General features: G+C 43.1%; 2 protein-coding genes across 2 annotated transcripts; both read left to right on the top strand.

The window, feature by feature from the left end:
• Positions 1 to 751: 751 nt before the first annotated feature.
• Positions 752 to 3,745, top strand: stmnd1 (stathmin domain containing 1). The gene is made up of 5 exons (XM_076755231.1): positions 752 to 990; positions 1,804 to 1,981; positions 2,078 to 2,190; positions 2,423 to 2,554; positions 2,678 to 3,745. Exons 1-5 carry the CDS (start codon positions 922 to 924, stop codon positions 3,143 to 3,145), a joined length of 960 nt encoding a protein of 319 aa, XP_076611346.1. The 5' UTR covers positions 752 to 921; the 3' UTR covers positions 3,146 to 3,745.
• Positions 3,746 to 5,856: 2,111 nt separating this feature from the next.
• Positions 5,857 to 14,420, top strand: rbm24a (RNA binding motif protein 24a). Its single transcript, XM_076755041.1, has 4 exons — positions 5,857 to 6,265; positions 7,524 to 7,647; positions 7,976 to 8,030; positions 13,928 to 14,420. Exons 1-4 carry the CDS (start codon positions 6,098 to 6,100, stop codon positions 14,277 to 14,279), a joined length of 699 nt encoding a protein of 232 aa, XP_076611156.1. The 5' UTR covers positions 5,857 to 6,097; the 3' UTR covers positions 14,280 to 14,420.
• The last annotated feature ends 3,030 nt before the right edge of the window (positions 14,421 to 17,450 follow it).

Here is a 17,450-nt window from a genome sequence, read left to right as displayed (position 1 = left end):
AGCTACTGATGACTGGTTACCCTGAACTCACACATGCATAGAGTGGATGGGAAACACATTTTACTTAATTTCAAATGAGTGAAAGCAGACTCGTTTGATGTCTATTTAGGTTTAAAATCTAATTGTTTCTTTGTGTTTTTGTTGGTGTTCCTGGTTTAGGCTCAATAAAAAGTATTAAGAATAGCGGAATCTGCTTGGCAATACTGCCAGAAAGTCATCAGCATAGTCTCAGCTATGGGAAAAAAAATGTGTTCATCTATTGATTTGAAATATTTTGGACAGTGGAAACTAATTTCTGTGTATGGACTTGAATTCATAAAAGATGAAATACAGTCATCAGTGCAAACACTGATCCAAAGGTGGCTCATACTGAGCCGCAGGCCTTTGTCAAGTGTTTGTCATTTGGACAGCTTTTTTGGCCGTATCAGCTGCACTTTGGGGACTGGTACTCTGGTCTCTTTAGTGTTCTGTTTGTTGTGAAAGCTCATATCAAACTGCTGGAATAACAGATCTCTTTCATAGCTGCTGAATGCAGCCAGTTCTCACCCATCTTAACGTTGCTCAGTGCTTCCTGGCTCCAGTCCTGATGGTTAAGAGTCCTTTTTGAGACCTGATAAGAGTCTGAAGGCTAAAGTGTCAGTAACACCTCTTCTGAGGCGGATCGGTGCAGTGTGAGCACGGTGTTTTGTCGTGTCGTGACTCCGACATCCACAGCTCGTTTCCGGGTGTCACCCCTTTACCAACCGGTCACACTTATTGTAGCAACGGCCCCTAGCAACACACCATGGAGACGGTGTGCGTGTGTGTGAAGGAATGCGAGGCCACACGGGTCACATAACAGAGAAAACACACCGAGGTGTAATTAAACCAGACATTTATGAGTTTTAAGGACGTGTTCCAGATCTTTGCTGTGAGGTGAATATGGGATGCGGCAGCTCCACGGACACCGCGGTCCACCCGCTGAGACCGGAAGGGGTGAACGGAGACGAGGTAGGCCCCGCTGTCTCAATTAGCTACCTTAAACTGAGGAGTGGAGCTCAAATCCAGAATCAGCAGTCAGGACTAGTCCAGTGTTAATAGTCTAGACCAGCTAGTAGTTTACAACGGTGAATGTTACAGCCACAGTTAACTCTTTTGGGCAGTCAAGTGAAGAGAATCCGAAGAAATTTGTGTGCAATTAAATTTTGTGACCCTGTAGAGGAAGAGTTTACCGGATATTGACTACTGCACCGCTATTAGTCTGTATATCTCATGGCCGTTTTTGGTAATAACCATCAAAATACAGCGTGGTACAACGTTATAAATACTAAAGACAGTGGTGGAAGACGTATTGAGCTGCTTTACCGAAGTAAAAGTCGCACGTGTCACAATGTAAAAATACTTTAAGTACTTTAAGTACAAGTAAAAGCAAGTCAGCAAAATGGACTTCAAGTGTCAGAAGTGTTTTGAAGCTGAATAACTGAATTGTTTTGCCTTAAAATTCCATAAATAATGATATAATTGAGATAACTGAATGGGATTTCGAAGGGATAATCAATTAATAAATGAATGGACTGCAATATATTAAGGGATTTGTGATTGATTTTAAGTTTTGAGGGGGTTATAAGAGGTAACACCCCTTTAACACTGATCACAATTCAAGAAAACCATCCCTGACTTTTCACTTTTATTTAAAAATGAACACCCTTTTAAGGTTAGAGTTAGGGACAACTTCATATCTGCAACACCATACAGATTAGGGTCAGGATATAAAAATGTCTTGTTCCATTTTTCTACATCTGCATCGTGTCTCCATGCTGTCAGGATGAGACAGCAAGTAAACTTGAAGGTCGTGGAGACTCGGCTGTGTCGAAGGGCACCACAGACAGCGGAGTGGTGATGGAGAGCAGAGAGATCCCTGTGTTACCTGGAGCAGTGCCCAGAAAACTCCCTCCTCTAACGGGTGTCAGAGAAAGTGAGGTGGACAGAATTACACAAGACGGTGAGTACATGACCCACACATGCTTGACAAAATAGATCATGTCACACTGCAGAGAAAGTCCAGTGCACACCACCTTTTATTTCATCTGTCTCCAAGGCTTACGCCCGAAGTCCAGTGAGATCTTGGAGGAGCTGCTGAACCAGGGCATCATACCAGAGGGACAGACCAGAGAGAGGGGCAGCGGGGCTGGAGAGGCCTACAGCATCATGGTGGGTACCAGGTGAACGCTGGTCAAAGGTGAAACATGCTAACACGGCCTTCAACAGGTTGAGTTTCACTTGTGTAGAGCTGGAGAAAAGTGAAATTAAAAAAGGCCTCTTTTCCATATAAATGCCCCAACAGGCCATTCCAGTGAGCCAGCATGCACAAGTGCACCCACCTGTAATACTGAGATTGTCTGTTCTCTGTCTCCCCCTGCTGTGTGTGTTTGTTGTGTATCAGCTGGATGACAGGGCGGGGGTCAGGCGAAGACCTCCTGCAAGACTGGAGTCCCTGAAAGCCAAGAGGGCGCAAAGTGTCCTTAGCAGAGAAGAGATTGAGGAGAAGATAAGACTTGCTGAGGAGAGGCGCAAGGTACAGTGGGCATGTATTCCTCATGTTGTGGGGACATAAACATGAGTGTGTGTCATCATGTAACATCATCTCCCTCTCTCCGTTTGTCTTATTGTTTGTCACTTGCTCCCACCTCTCTCTCAGTTAAGGGAAGACAAGCTCAAGATGCGTTTGAGGACCAAGTCGGCCCGTGTTCGTGGTCCCGCCCCCACCTCCAGCACAGAGCAGGACGATGACGTAGCCCTCACCCCTGTGGAACCGCTACAACATCCTCTCACCCCGGACCCCCTACATACACCGCCTCATAGCCAGATTGCACGTGAGGAGGCAGAAGGTGGAGAGTGGGTACGAGAGCCTGGAGGTGACGGCAGGGAGTGCAGAAAAGAAAAGGCCAGATCAGACAGGAAAGAGGGGAGAGAGGAGGGAGCAGACAGTGGAGGTAACAAACGGGAGGGTTCAGAGAGAGTAAGTGAGGATGATGATGGGGAGGAGATGGAGGAGGAAGAGTTGACCCAGGTGGAGGAGCTCAAGCAGGATCAGCTCACAGCTTTGGGGGAGCTGGAGAATGATTATAGTTTTCAGCGTGCAGAGGACAAAGAGGAGATGTTCTAATTTATTACACGCATGAGCCATGAATCAGCACTGAGAGAGATGAAGGAGAGAGGAAGAGGGAGGGAGCCAAAACAAAAAATCCTTTGCACAGATGAGAAGCTTGTAAAAGGAAAGAAGTAGAGAAGTATATACACCGTAGTATTTATTAAGCTATAATTGGCCCTACAGTTGAAACTACTGTGCCTTCATGAATTTCCACTGCAGGGAGGCGCATCGGCCCGTAAAATGCAGTAATGATATTGCAGCTCAGTAATAAGCACAGAGGAATATGAGGGTTTTCTTTCCAATGTGAAATGATTTACCTCGGTGAATACTTTAATGAGCACGAACAAGACTTAATGTTCTTGCCAACAGACAAAATTCATTTTGAGATTTTTTTTTTTTCTTTTACATTTAATTGCCTGAATGTTTCATTTTACGTGTGAATGCTGTAGTTGTTCTGTTGGACAAAAGATGGCGCTGTTTCAGTGGGTTGAAGTTCCCTGAAGTAGAAGCGCCTCATCCTTAAAACGAGTTACTAGGAAGAGGTTTTGCTAATATGTGCCTTGTGTTGTGTAAGGTGAGGCTGTTATTGATTAATAAAGTTCACATTTTTCCCAGTGTGTTGTTTGAGGCCTCAGTCATTTGTCAGTGAGTGAAGCTCTTAATGAAATTAGCTCATTATCCAGAGTCCATTTAACTTTTAAATGTATTTTTCTGGGAAGTTCAAGGGTGTTGAGTGCGACCTCAGTGTGACCGAGCTGTGAGTATTCAGCTGTTCCAGTGACCTTTGACCTTTAGCTTTTCTCTGCCTGACAGGTGTTGCTACAGCACAAAGTTTCAGTTCTCCAGCACTGCAGTTTTTGTCTTCATTAAACTTTTTTTTTTTTTTTTGTTAGAATCACAATTTGATAGTATATTAATATGAAAATGTGCACACTGGCATCAACTGACAGGCAGGCTCCAGTTAAGAAGGGAACCACATTTATAAAGTCCGTTTCTGGTCATTATTCCTGATACATTCACATGTGATGTGGAATATTTCTGAAGTTTATTGGAAATTGAAGCAAAGCTTTGAACGAGGCCACAGCCTGTCATTGTATAAGAGGATTCAGACTAGTCAGCATGTTGCACATGTAAAGAAAACAACAATTGGACGCAACCTGATCGGATCCCCATTGTTGAGCTTGGGAAACTCGATACTGGTCCCCCTTTTTTCTCGACTCCAGTCGGACTTTAAAGCGCGTGCGGCCGCATGAATAAAATAGTGGGTGAACAGAGACGCCGCAGAAAGACGCTCGATCAGGTTGCATTTCCTTCATTGTCATTCAGATAGATGCGACAGTCAATCCTCGTCATACTGTTTTCCACAAGACTACACATTTTGCTTGTAGTTTGTATTATTTTATTATTACAAACGGGACAATCAATCAGTCAAACTTTTTTTTTTTTTTTTGTTAACAGTGTTGACAAGCAAGTTTGAGGGCCATTTTGGACCACTTGCCTGTGACTCAATGTAATCGGCAGCAAAAGATTTGACACTAAACATCTTAATCCACAACAAACGTGAAAACACAATGATGGCCCCGTGTGCAACTTTGTCGACTCACCGCGTTCCATGGAGACACAGATATATACTGTATGTAGGACGCTCACAGAAGCCGGAGCCGCCATGAATGATTAACAGCAGGGTTCCCTCTCACATTACTGGAGGTGAATTACTCATGCTGGCTGTTCAAAAGGACATCCATCCAGCAGTCAGCTCAGCGCAGAGGAGCTTCACTAGTTATTTTAATCATTGATGTTCACAGACACTTGATTGGATTGATCTCTGACTGCTTTACCTGATCCTTTCCCATCATAATAGCTGTGCGTAATTCTATGACGCACGGCGCGTTTGTGACTTCTGAAGTTCTCACCTGATTAAATTATTGAAAAGTGATCGCCGCCTTTTCAAGATAATAAAGGTTTATCTAGTAAAACCTTTTCATCTAAAGGGCCTCTAACCAATTACCATTACGTGAATGAACTATTAAACTCCTTAAACATTTTAAAGACGATCAAGTTTCACCACACTTTAAAACTCAGGGCACCGTCCGCGCCAACTGCATGCCTTATGGCTGTCTGCATGGAAAAACTGCCAAAACTCTGTCAACCCCCCACAAGTGGACTGTCTTGAAGGCTGATCCTTCTAGTCGAGCCTCAAAGCAGCACCTGTCTGGCCGCTCGCTGCTGCTGCTGCTGCTGTTGCTGCTGCTGCTGAGCTGTGTGCACCCTCTGATGTTTCTGCAGGAGGCCTTATCCATGAAAGCCTACAGAGAGACAGGACGGACCTTTTACACGGAAAAGTCAAATCCTGATCTTCTTTTCATCTTACCAATGAGAGAGACGACTAAAATCAACATAAATTTTTATTAAAGCAGTGAAAGCACACAAACATTCACTCTGTTTGATTAATTCTCGCATGAGCCATTGGCGGCTTTGTCACCAACGTTGGAATCAGGTTTTGTCGGCCCCTGATGGTTCGTTAAACGTGATTCTAGCAAAGACGGGCCAGATCTTTGTCGTGAAGGAGCTCCAGCGTTTCACACTGTGCAGGTTTCCCAGCTGTTTGTGCGCGCTGGTGGGCGGGCAGAGATGAACTGAAAGCTGGGTGGAGTTAGGAGCAGCGCTTTTAGGAATGGGTCCCAAACCTATTTAGTTAGACAGCAGAGTTACGAAGAAGAGCTGGAAACACCTGATGGTCTCTCTGGGACAATCCGCTCCATACAACTCCGCTCTTAACTGTCGGAAGATAAATCTACCTCCAGGCTTCATTTTTGTCGAGTTTTTGTTTTGTTTTCTCTTCTGACAAAGTCACAGAGCCGGCTGATCTCTCTCTTTCTCTCTCTCTTCATCCAAAGAATTACTGATAAGGAGACATTGCACTATTCTTTTTTTTATTGTTCCTATTTATTGTACTTTGCACTAACGATGCACACCACGCAAAAGGACACGACCTATACGAAGATTTTTGTCGGGGGTCTGCCCTACCACACCACGGATTCAAGTCTCAGGAAATATTTTGAGGTGTTTGGTGAGATTGAAGAAGCGGTGGTCATCACCGACAGACAGACCGGCAAGTCTAGGGGTTATGGATTCGTAAGTATCGCTTATTAATAACACGCCTATCAGTTTTACGCAGCTTTTAACTCAACCGAACGCTTTTACGCATGTGGAAAAAATCCTGTGAAAGTTGCTGTTTGTGAGCCTCCGACATCATGACTGACTCTAATTTATCTGCAGTCACGGGATGTTTACGTTTTCTTAAACTTAAATTTGTCACTGGCTTCTGTTGCAATCTGGCACCCACCACCTTGTTGCGCTTTGGTATGCGCCCTGACACGTTTTTAAGTGAGCTGCCCCTCGCTCTGACAGCTCTGGTGGGCTGAGAGAAACCTCATAATGATGTCTTGATATTACAGGGCGGTTTTCTCGAGCGGTTTCATCATCTCCAGAGCTGTTTACAACGTTGCTCATAACGCTGGTGAAATGTTTTTGCTCCCACGTGTCATAAAAGCTGACAGACATAAAGCATTTCAGACACAGTTGTGGAGACATGAAGCAACCAGTAGCTCAGTGCTACTCAGAGAGTATTTTTAAAATGTCTCCTTTAGATGACTTATTCATTCATGCATGCAACAGATGGATTTAGAAATATACATGCAACAGGACGAGCCAGAGAGGGATCTAGACAGCGAACCTTATTTGGCCTCTTCAGATATTAATGTGTGAGAACTTACTTTGGCACATGTTAGCAGAAGATGATGTAAACTTGCACCATCGATATGTACAAATATCTGTATTTATATGTGGAATCTATCATTTCAACATGTAAAACTGAGATTTCACTCCAACTTTTGCCTAAATCCTGTCTTTATTGTTGTAGCAACATCACGATCTTACATTATTCCCCTTCTTTGTCTTTATTTTCTCCTCAAAACTTACTCTTTTGGCCGGGTCGGTGAGTGAAAGGCTGTAAAAAGAGAGACGCCGGCTGAGCAGAATCATGAAGTTTGCTTGTTGTAGGAGCCAAGCTCAGTCGATCATCTCAGCCTGGCTCCCATTCACTGCTGATAGTTTCAACACGTTCACATGAGGGTGATGGATGTGTGTGTGCTGCCAAACACTTGCTGTTAATGAAGGCTGCTCATGCAGAGACTCACACAGAAAGAGGATTAATATGCACACAACTCTTGCACCCACACCTGTATCCAAAATGACATTTTGGATTCGTGATGCTTTTTGACATAACTATGTGCTCTTAAGGCAACCTGCTGAGTCTGCGAGAAAGGAATTTCACTTAACACACCTGCTTCAAACGTCCACATTTCTCTCATGCTTTGTCCTCTTCTGTCAGGTGACAATGGCGGACCGCTCGGCTGCAGACCGAGCCTGTAAGGACCCCAACCCAATCATTGACGGCAGGAAGGCCAATGTCAACCTGGCCTACCTGGGGGCCAAGCCTCGGGTGATGCAGCCAGGTAAACGCAATCAAGGATCAACGCAGTAGCTTCATAATATCGACATATTTTCATTTTCTCAACAAGCACAAAAACTGGCAGTCAGACATGACAAATATGGTTGTTTAAAGTTCCCACAGTGTTTGTTTGGCAGCGAGGACTTGGTTTTATTGGCAAAGCAGCAAACAAGAAAATCGAGTCAATCCTTTTTTCACCTCAGGGTTCGCTTGTTTGTTTGTGAGCTTGATCTGATATAACAGCATGTTAGGACATTATTAGGGTATAGATACTATATCAGTGGAGACAGCAAACTCTTTTTTAATGCTGTCTGAATTTATCTGTTTTGCAGGCTTTACTTTTGGTGTTCCCCAAATTCACCCTGCATTCATCCAAAGGCCTTATGGGTAAGTACTGATGAGTCCACATGTATTTCAGAGGAATGTTGGGATGTACACATTGCTTATGTAGAGACTAGATTATTCAAGCCTGTGTTAATTTGACCATTTCTCAGTTTAATGTGTGATAATTGATCTATTATTCTGATTTTTTTTGTGTGTATTTTATCCCTTTTCTCCCCAAACGTAACTGATGGCTGATAATTAGAGGTGGACATTAAGTTGTGTGTAGCTTTTTCCTTTATCACTGTCCACCAAACAGCCTGTCAGACTGCCTTTTCTAGGTTTGCCTGTTTGTAAAACTGTGTGTGAGTGTGAATACACACTGGTGTGTGTGTGTGTGTGTGTGTGTGTGTGTGTGTGTGTGTGTGTGTGCTGAGTGGACAATGATGGAAACTTCCAGCCTGACTCAATGTTATCTATCTTTCTCTGGTTCGACAGGCTCGCTCTCGCTTAAGCTAACTGTGCTGGTTTGTGGAATAGTTCTGCGAACATAATCACAGATCAGAGAAAGGAATTACCTGTAGACTCAAACACACACAAACAAGCTCACGAAATGGTGATTATAGATGCATGTACGTGGGTTTTGACCTTTGTTTTATTTTATTTGAATAGAACTTAGAGCTTTGTGTGCGGTTATGAAGTGGTGTTGTTAGCTAAACCGTGTGCTTTCTTTAATGACCAAAAAAAAAAAAAAGAAAAAAAAAAAAAGAAAACTGGATTGATTGAATTTTTGGGGTGTTCTTTTTCCTTTTTTTTTTTTGTGGAAGCGTGTTAACTTTGCCAAGGAAGAGCAAAGTTTTTTTTGTTTATTTATTTATTTTACTGCTTTTAGCTTGTTGTTGACCTGTGTTGTTTAACAGGATGTGCTGTTTCATGTGTCTTGTTGGGGTGAGTGGTGAATTTTCTGTGTGATGTTATGTCCCCCACCCCTCAATCACCTCCTTACTCCCACTCCTCACATTAATGCGTGCATAGTGTGTGCTTATAGCATCTTCCTGGTGTTACTAGCAGTTTCTTACATTAACACAACGTAGCAGTAACAAAGTCACTGTGAAAGTGTGTCTCTTTGCCACATTACTGCTGGTTCACTCTGTCCATTCATTACAGCTTTCTTGTCCTCCTTCCTGTCTCTGTCCCTCATTGTCTTCGGTCTTCTCTGCACCACATACGCGAGACTTGTGGTCACATCATAAATGTGGATGTCTTATGAATGAATGACAAGCCGACAATCAGATATCACGTGAAATCTAGTCATAGCAATATCTGTATTTATGTGAATACATGTCAGGTTGTATTGGTGCATATGAGTGTGTGTTCTTGTTATATGTGTGTGTGTGTGTGTGTGTGTGTGTGTGTGTGTGTCTTTGTCCGTTCACATGCACGCTCATTTTCAGCTCAGCTCGCCAAAGTGTCCAGTGTGACACAAACAAATGTCTGGATGTCTCTCTCTCTCTCTCCCTCTCTCCCTCTCTCTCTCATTCTCTCGGAGCGAGCTTTCGTCACATGGGCTCGTGGTGTTAAGGAAAACAAGCACACCCATTGTGCCACACAAAGCCCCGAATGCTGACACTGCAGTCGCATGAAGCTCAGTGTTTTGTGTGCGTGTGTGTGTGTGTGTGTGTGTGTGCGTGTGTGTGTGTGTGTGTGTGTGTGTGTGTGTGTGTGTGTGAGTTGGGTGCGAGAACGTCTGTCTCAGTCATCTAAGAGCAGAGCAGGGGCCATTTAAACATGGTCAGAGTGGATGTTTTAGGGGCCACGTGGACATTCAGCATTTCCATGTTTTTATACTTGCGTCTAAACCACCAGAAGTGTCTGTCAGTTTGTCACTTATTGGCAGAAGTACTGACCAAGGAAGTCCAGATTTGAGAGTACGCAGAGACACATTGTTAAGTGGAGAACAAGAATGCAACTGTGAGTGTAATGATCCAAGATAAATTCATCAACTAGATTAAAGAGCATCCTTCGCTCAGTGTCTTCAATGCCGTGGATGCTCAGGTTTGCCAATTCCTCATGAGAAAACTCAAAATGAATGTTTGCTTATGATGAAAACTCCAATGGAAGCCCCAGGTTTCATACAAAGCATTTGCAAGTCAGGTTTTTAGATTTGAAACTCTTATGAAAAGTCTCTCGCCGTACTCTGTGATCTTGACTTGATTACATCTTGAACTAGTTTGTACTTGGTCACTAGTTTTGTCATTAATAAACTTCAGTAAGCAGTGATTTGGGAAACGTCTGCACAAACTAACCTGATCCTGATAGCTTTCTATGTGTGGATTATGAAAGGTGTGTGTGCTGTCAACCTCTCACACTTTCACAAACACACACAACTGACCACACACACATCAGATCCTCTCATCTCTGTGTACATTTGTACTTGTGCTCTCTCCCTCCACAGACAGTATGCATGATGGCAGGGAACCTTTATTTAGCCTTGAACTTTAATAGCCACTGGGTTGTGTGAACATGACATTCCAGTAAAGGCACACACATGTACACACAAAGAACGAGTCATCGCACTATAGATGCCGGGCTTCACAAAATACAGTTTTTTTTTATTATTATTTTCTTATTTTATTAGGGGCCATTAGGGCCCATTGGGACGGGTCAGCCAGAGCTTTGCTTCCCATGACCAAAATCTGCTTATGCTGTGTGTGTGTGTGTGTGTGTGTGTGTGTGTGTGTGTGTGTGTGTCTGTTAGTTCACCAGACCATCCCACAGATACAGTGGTAGTTGGGAATTGGAGACAGCAGTTACAACCCAAAATGCACTGAGCGAGGAGTTAGATTTCAAGAGCGGCGGAGCTGGGTGCATACCGCTGGAAGCTCATTTTTAAAATGTTACACAAATAGTTACTGTCTGAGCTGCAGCCTCCACACTCAATCACATCCAGTAGCTGCTGTTTAAAATTGTGCAACTGGGTTTGCAGCTATGTTAGATGCTTCAAGCAGCTCTACTGAAAGAAAGCTCCAGTGATTGTAAACATGTAGAACATTGTCTGACTCACAGTTTTGCTTGGAAAAAAAAAGTATAAAAATTGATGCAGCAGTAGCATCATCTTTTGCATTCCATGCATTCTTCTTCCTTTTCAATACCTGGTGCCTAGGCTACCCACAATGCACCTCAACTGCCAACGGCTAAGTCAGACATTGCTAGTACCAAGTAATGTAGCCGGGAGCTGCTGGCCTCGAGCAGAGATGAGGAGCGGCCTACAGAGGTCGGAGCTCACCTCCTTCTAACTCCACACCCCCAGATTCTGTTGAGTGTCAAACTTGTAGTCTTGAGCCACATCTGATGCTGAGTTTATCAGACTTCACACAGCTGCTGAAGGTTTTACACAACTTTCACTTATGCAGAAGTGCTCCCCAAGACCTGTAAACAGACGTTAATGAATGTTCCTCTTTAAATCATCATTTCTTTTTCAAGGCTCAAGTTTTTCATCTAACAGTTCTGACTGGCTAAAGCAAACGTCTCAGGCGTGTACATTTAAATCATACCATACAGTCACTGTGAATTCACACGCTGTAACCAGGCTAGTTCAATTTTTGCTTACATACTACGTCTACTGTACACGTACCATTGTGACTGTACCTTTAAAAGTATGCCCCTGTAAGCACAGCATGCAAGAACCTGGAATATTTATGATGAAAAACATGTTCAAACCGAATCAGTAATCCTCAGTTTAGTGTAGAGTTGACCACATTTTATTTGATTTGTGAAAAGCAGTTTAATAGATAACTGTCATTGCAAAAATTAAGATACAATGTTCTTGTACTGTAAGTCTAATAAATGTGTAACCATGAGAGCTGCAATGACAGTGTGTATTGGCATTGGACCAATCAGGCTAATATTAGCTTTTTATTACATACTGGACAATGGCCAGTCAGTGTGTCGTCCACCTCCAGCATGAGGAGTTTCCTCTCTTTCTACTGTTAGTGAATAAATCAGTGATTTCACTTTTGACTTCTGACAACAGACGGGAAATGTCTCTCCGCTGTTTTTGTGTGGGAGTTTCTCATTCGGCTTTATAGACGGTGTCCTCTGAAATCATTCTGGAAACCTGCCTCACCGTGCTGAGTTTCATTAGTGCTCATTTCACAGGAGAGTTTCAGAATCACATGATGATAAGAGGCCTTTTTCTGGGGACCTTCCAGTTAGAGCAGCAAACACTAGCTCCGTTCAGTGCTAACATTTTAGTTACTGGCCGTCAAGAGATTGGTCTAACTTGTGTGTGTGTGTGTGTGTGTGTGTGTGTGTGTGTGTGTGTGTTTGTGCACCATTTTATGTGCAGGCATCTGACAGTAAAAACACTGACCTTTGCTCTTTGCTCTGACAGCCACACCAAACCTCTGTATACCCTTTTACTCAGTTTATACCTTCCCTTTTCTTTTTCGTGTCTTCAGTCGAGTGATTGTGCTGTGCCCTTATTGTTGTCGTTGTTTCTGTAATCAGTCTAGTCTAGGTGGACTATTTTTACATATTTTTTCCTCTCTGACGCCTTGCTGTTGTTTTGTTTTTCCTGTTTTTCTCCTGGCGCACTGTTTTCGGTTGAGATGTGGGTTGGATTGGATAATGGAGTGCTGACAATAGGGTTGCCACGATAGATCCTGCCTTCCAACCTTTAACATTTTCTGCACCTCCTCTCTTCTTTCCGGATCCAGACTCAAAAAGTGACCACCCGATGTTCATTCACGCAGACTCGGCTGATTATATTTGGTTTCCTTGATTTTCTTTCAACAGATCTTTGAGCCACCTTCATTCAAACTCACCTACAGCCACATAGCTGTTGTCGGAGCCCTGTGCAACAAGTATCAAATGGTTTCTGTGGAGCATGATGCTTCTCATGCCATTTGATCTACACACTGAATTTGACTCTTCTTTTATCTCTAAAGTGGAGGGAGGATTTTTCAGTACATCAAAAACTCAAATTCATACAAGATCTAAAGCTTTCAGGTTTTTTTCTTTTTGCTTCCACCTACAGTCAAAAGTTGGCTCTTCTCTGAACCAGTAGTGTAAATTTCAAAAGCCCCCCTCATGCTTGTTGTCCGACTGAGTTTCCAGACCTTATAGAGTGTGGGGGGCGGGATAAGGCTATGTCATGGAGGGCAGAATGTGCTCATTGTTCATAATTGTTTATTTAATCGAAACATCCCTCTGGGTGCGGAGCCTAGTCCCGGCTCCCCCCGCTGCCTCCCCGTCTCTTTGTCCCGACACAGAGGGGGAAATGGCCAGCAGCGTCCCTTTTTGAAAACTGTCCAGCTGTCAAAGTGGCAGTGACATTTTCACAATGCTTCCCTGGGCTCATCTCCTCTGTCCGCACCCCTCCTGCCCCCGGCACTGTAAGCCTCCCCTCCCTCTCTTCCCCACCCACTTGCCCTCCAGCAGGCAGTGGGACGGCACCAGAGCCAAATCCACATGTGACGGACAAACAAGCTGCAGGTTACAGATCCCCAACTTTTCCTTTTCATTTCGCCTCCCTCTGCCTCTCTGTAGCTCTGTCTCCACAACCACAAGCTCCAAACTGACCAAAACAGGAAATATGAAACCCAATGTTGTATCCCATAAAGGACATGACATCATCACTTCCTCCAAATGTGATCATACAAATGTGATTTTTCAGTAGATTTGAGTGACCCAGAGGTCAAACACCTCTGGGAGTTCAAACTTTTCCTCACCTTCTAGTCTTCTTTTCACAGAGAGATTTCTATTTTGGCAACCCTATATTGTTCTAATCCCTACTAGCAGGCATTTCCTTGGTGTTCTTGACTGGTGGATTGGACTGGGGTTGGGTGGTGGGAGGGCGCTTGGCCGCAGTGTGATGGAGTTGGGTTTGGGTTTTAGAGTGGGTGCTATCACTCTCAGATTGGGTGAATCAAACTAATCTGCGACATGTGTTTGTTTCACAGCATCCCGGCCCACTATGTGTACCCTCAGGCCTTCGTACAGCCTAGTGTGGTCATCCCTCATGTGCAACCTGCAGCCACTGCACCTGCCACCGCTTCCTCCCCCTACATCGACTACACCGGAGCTGCCTACGCGCAGTATTCTGCAGCCGCAGCCAGCGCTGCCGCCGCTGCCGCATACGAGCAGTATCCCTATGCTGCATCCCCTGCTGCCGCAGGCTACGTGGCTACTGCCGGCTACGGCTATGCAGTCCAGCAGCCTTTAGCCACCGCTGCGCCGGGCTCAGCCGCCGCTGCAGCCGCAGCCTTTGGTCAGTACCAGCCTCAGCAGCTGCAAGCCGACCGCATGCAATAGCAGCCACTGCAACCACTGGACATACAGAGGGAGGAGGCCCACCCGCAGCCACAGCTGATTGGTCACTTGAAGGAGCAGCGAAGGAAAAGGAAGAGGGAGTGGCCTTAAGGGTGGGCGTGTCAGCGACTCAGAGGCAGAGTTGCTTTAAAAAGGTGGTGATGATGGTGGTGGTGATGATGGTGGTGGTGGTAGTGATGATGATGGTGAGGTGGGAACTTTTTACAGTAACTTTCCCACTTGCTGTGCTTCAACCAAAAAACAGAAAATGAAAAAAAGTCACAGAACAAATAATGGAAAGTGATTTACTATTATTATTGTTGTTGTTATTACTATTATTATTATTATCATTACTATTATCATTGTAGTAGAGTACTTATTTCTAGAGAAGAAATGCAGGAACTAATCCCTGTGGTTGGTATAGGTGTTAAACTAAGCCTTTAAGTCCTATTGCTGTCTTTAACGTTAGCTTAGGAAACTGTTCTATTTTTTTTCCACTTGTGGTTTTCCCCAAGTATTTTCAGTTATTTGATGCCCTCATAACATTTATATTTATTATTGTTATTGTTACACATTGGGGGCTCTTGTTGTTCTTTTTGTCTTTTCAAGTGCATTTTTTGGAGTTAATATTTTCTGATAATCAGGGAAATGGAACCGTTTCCAACGTGTTGGCTATTATTACGTGACCTCTGTCAGGAAGTCGAAGAGTCGTAACTCGTCGTGTCACACATATTTGAAGAACTACCTTTTTATCTTCCTGATGCTGAATGTCCCTTTTTTTTACTCTGTGTCTCGACCTCTTGACCTATGCAAAGCAAACAAATCACCAGGAGACAAAACAACCAAGAAAAGAAGCAAAAAACTGAAAATGTCATCAACTCTGACTTGATTCTTGGACTAAAGAGGGACTTGGCAAACAAAACAAACGCACTGACAAAAGGAGAGAGGTTGAAAATGGCTTCAGACAATGAGAAACACTAAATCAGTTGCTTTTCCACATGTTTCACTCACACGTACACCGACACATGCATCCAGAGTTGCACACATAGCAGTCAAAGACAAAGGCAGCACAGTTGTGTTTCTCTGTGGCTCTGGGATGGAGAGACAGAAAAAGAGAAAGAAAGAGGGAGAGAGCAGCTGCTGGTGGGGGTGGACAGAGCTGCTCCAGCACCACACAGACAGATCACTCTGGAAAGAACGCATCACTTGTGCTCGTTTGTTGAGTTGTCACATTTTAATCCCTGGCCGGGCCCATTTGGGAACCAACTTCACACCCCTCCACCCAACACAGAGCCCCACAGCAGAGCCCCCCAGTCATTCAGCCCTGCAGCTGTCAGCACTTCCACCTCTGTGCTGCTGTAGTCTGGTGTCAGGTACACGCTCACAAACACACACACACACACACACACACACACACACACACACACACACACACTTTCACCAAAGCCACCCCAACAAATGGCCTTGTCAAGAACACCAGGTGGGGTGGAGAGGACGGGGGTTTGACTCTTTGACATTATGTTTGTCTGTGTGCCTTACATTTTTACTGCTATTTAAGAGAAGAAGAAAAAAACAGAAAAAAAGAGAGAAATCTACTATTTAAGATATTTATTTTTGAGGGTTGACTATGTTGACGCTCTGAGAGTAGAGACTTAGTGGCGGTACTGTATTAATATCATTATGTACTCATCTCAAGGCATATATAAGTTATTGATTAGTTTTAGTAATAATATTATTATAATTATTATTATTAACATACTCAACCAAAAAATGTTGATGTAGGAGTTATTTAAGATACTGTTATGTGCACTGTACTTTTATTTTTTTATTTTTTTTTGATTCTGTAGAACATGACATTACATATTAGCTTAATGCCTTTATGCCTTTTGTAGGGAAGAAACTTTATTTAAATGCAGGCCTGTTTGCATGCATATTGTACTCTGCCTCTTCTGTGTTTAGATGAGAGGAAAAAAATAATAATAATTTTCACAAAAAACAAGCAAAAATGCTGCTTTCTCCACTAGAATGTATAGTCGTCGTCGAGGTTTCAGTAGCTGTGCTTCTTTTGCTTAATATTCATCAGATGGGCTATTTTACACTGTTGGGAATTTTTATACTTGAACTATTTCTTACAAGGGAAATATGAAAAATAAATGACAAAAAAACTTTTTAAGGAAGCTTTTCATTGTCACTGGATGAAGGCATGTAAAGTGTTACTATTTAAATGCAAAGGTCCTGTTGATATTAAAATCTTTACTTCAGAATTTCAGCACCATTTACTCAAAATTGGAATAAAATGTTCTATATTTAAAAAACTTGGTGATATTTCTTTTCGTGACGACTGCGATTAAACTGAGGTTCCACGTCAGGTTCTTTGAATGTGAATCTTTTTGTACACATGCAGGAGGTGCTCGATCTTCTCCTTGACACATTTGTGTGATCTGCCTCCACATGTAGGCATTCATCCCTCTATACACATACCAATGAATGTAATTAATACATTTCCTCTGTGCCTGCTATGTAAATAATATAGATGCAACATATAAAAATTAACCAACAATTTGCAAAGAAACTGAGAAACCTCAAGTCATTGTTATGAAATGTTATTCTAATAATAACAGAGTTTTATTGGATGTCCTTTTTATTTAATTATAGGCGTTTTTATTTCATATGATCAGTTTTAATAATGACACTTTTATTTCATATTGTCACTTTTCATGACAGAGGTGTTATCACCAACCGCTCATCTATCAACCAATCACATATTCCCTGCCTCTTAAGCTAGGAAGCTAAACAAATGCTACCAAATTTCGCTGGTTAGCACATCTTAGTTCGAGCAACAACATCGTCAAAAGGAATTTTGAATCAACCAATTACAAGCAGCTGAAATTAAACACAGTCCTACCCACTTTAATTATTTCTTTCTAACTGCACCTTTCCCTTCTTTTGTTTAGCCTAACAAGACTGCTAATGCTACCTACCTAGCAGCTAACTAGACAAACCACGGCCAAGTTACTATGAATCATTAACTGTTTGAAACTCAGTAATAAACCAAGCTCTCAACCCCAGCAAGCTAGTTAGCCAGTTAGGTGAATAGCATATAACCTTGTTAAGCTAAATGAAAGCAGAGGTGAGTCTGTGTATTTTTGTGTATTTACAGCAGGAGCAAGACAG

The sequence above is a fragment of the Chaetodon auriga genome, chromosome 17 (assembly GCF_051107435.1).
Source record: "Chaetodon auriga isolate fChaAug3 chromosome 17, fChaAug3.hap1, whole genome shotgun sequence".
Classification (NCBI taxonomy): domain Eukaryota; kingdom Metazoa; phylum Chordata; class Actinopteri; order Chaetodontiformes; family Chaetodontidae; genus Chaetodon; species Chaetodon auriga.
This window is presented reverse-complemented; position numbering and strand designations above follow the sequence as displayed.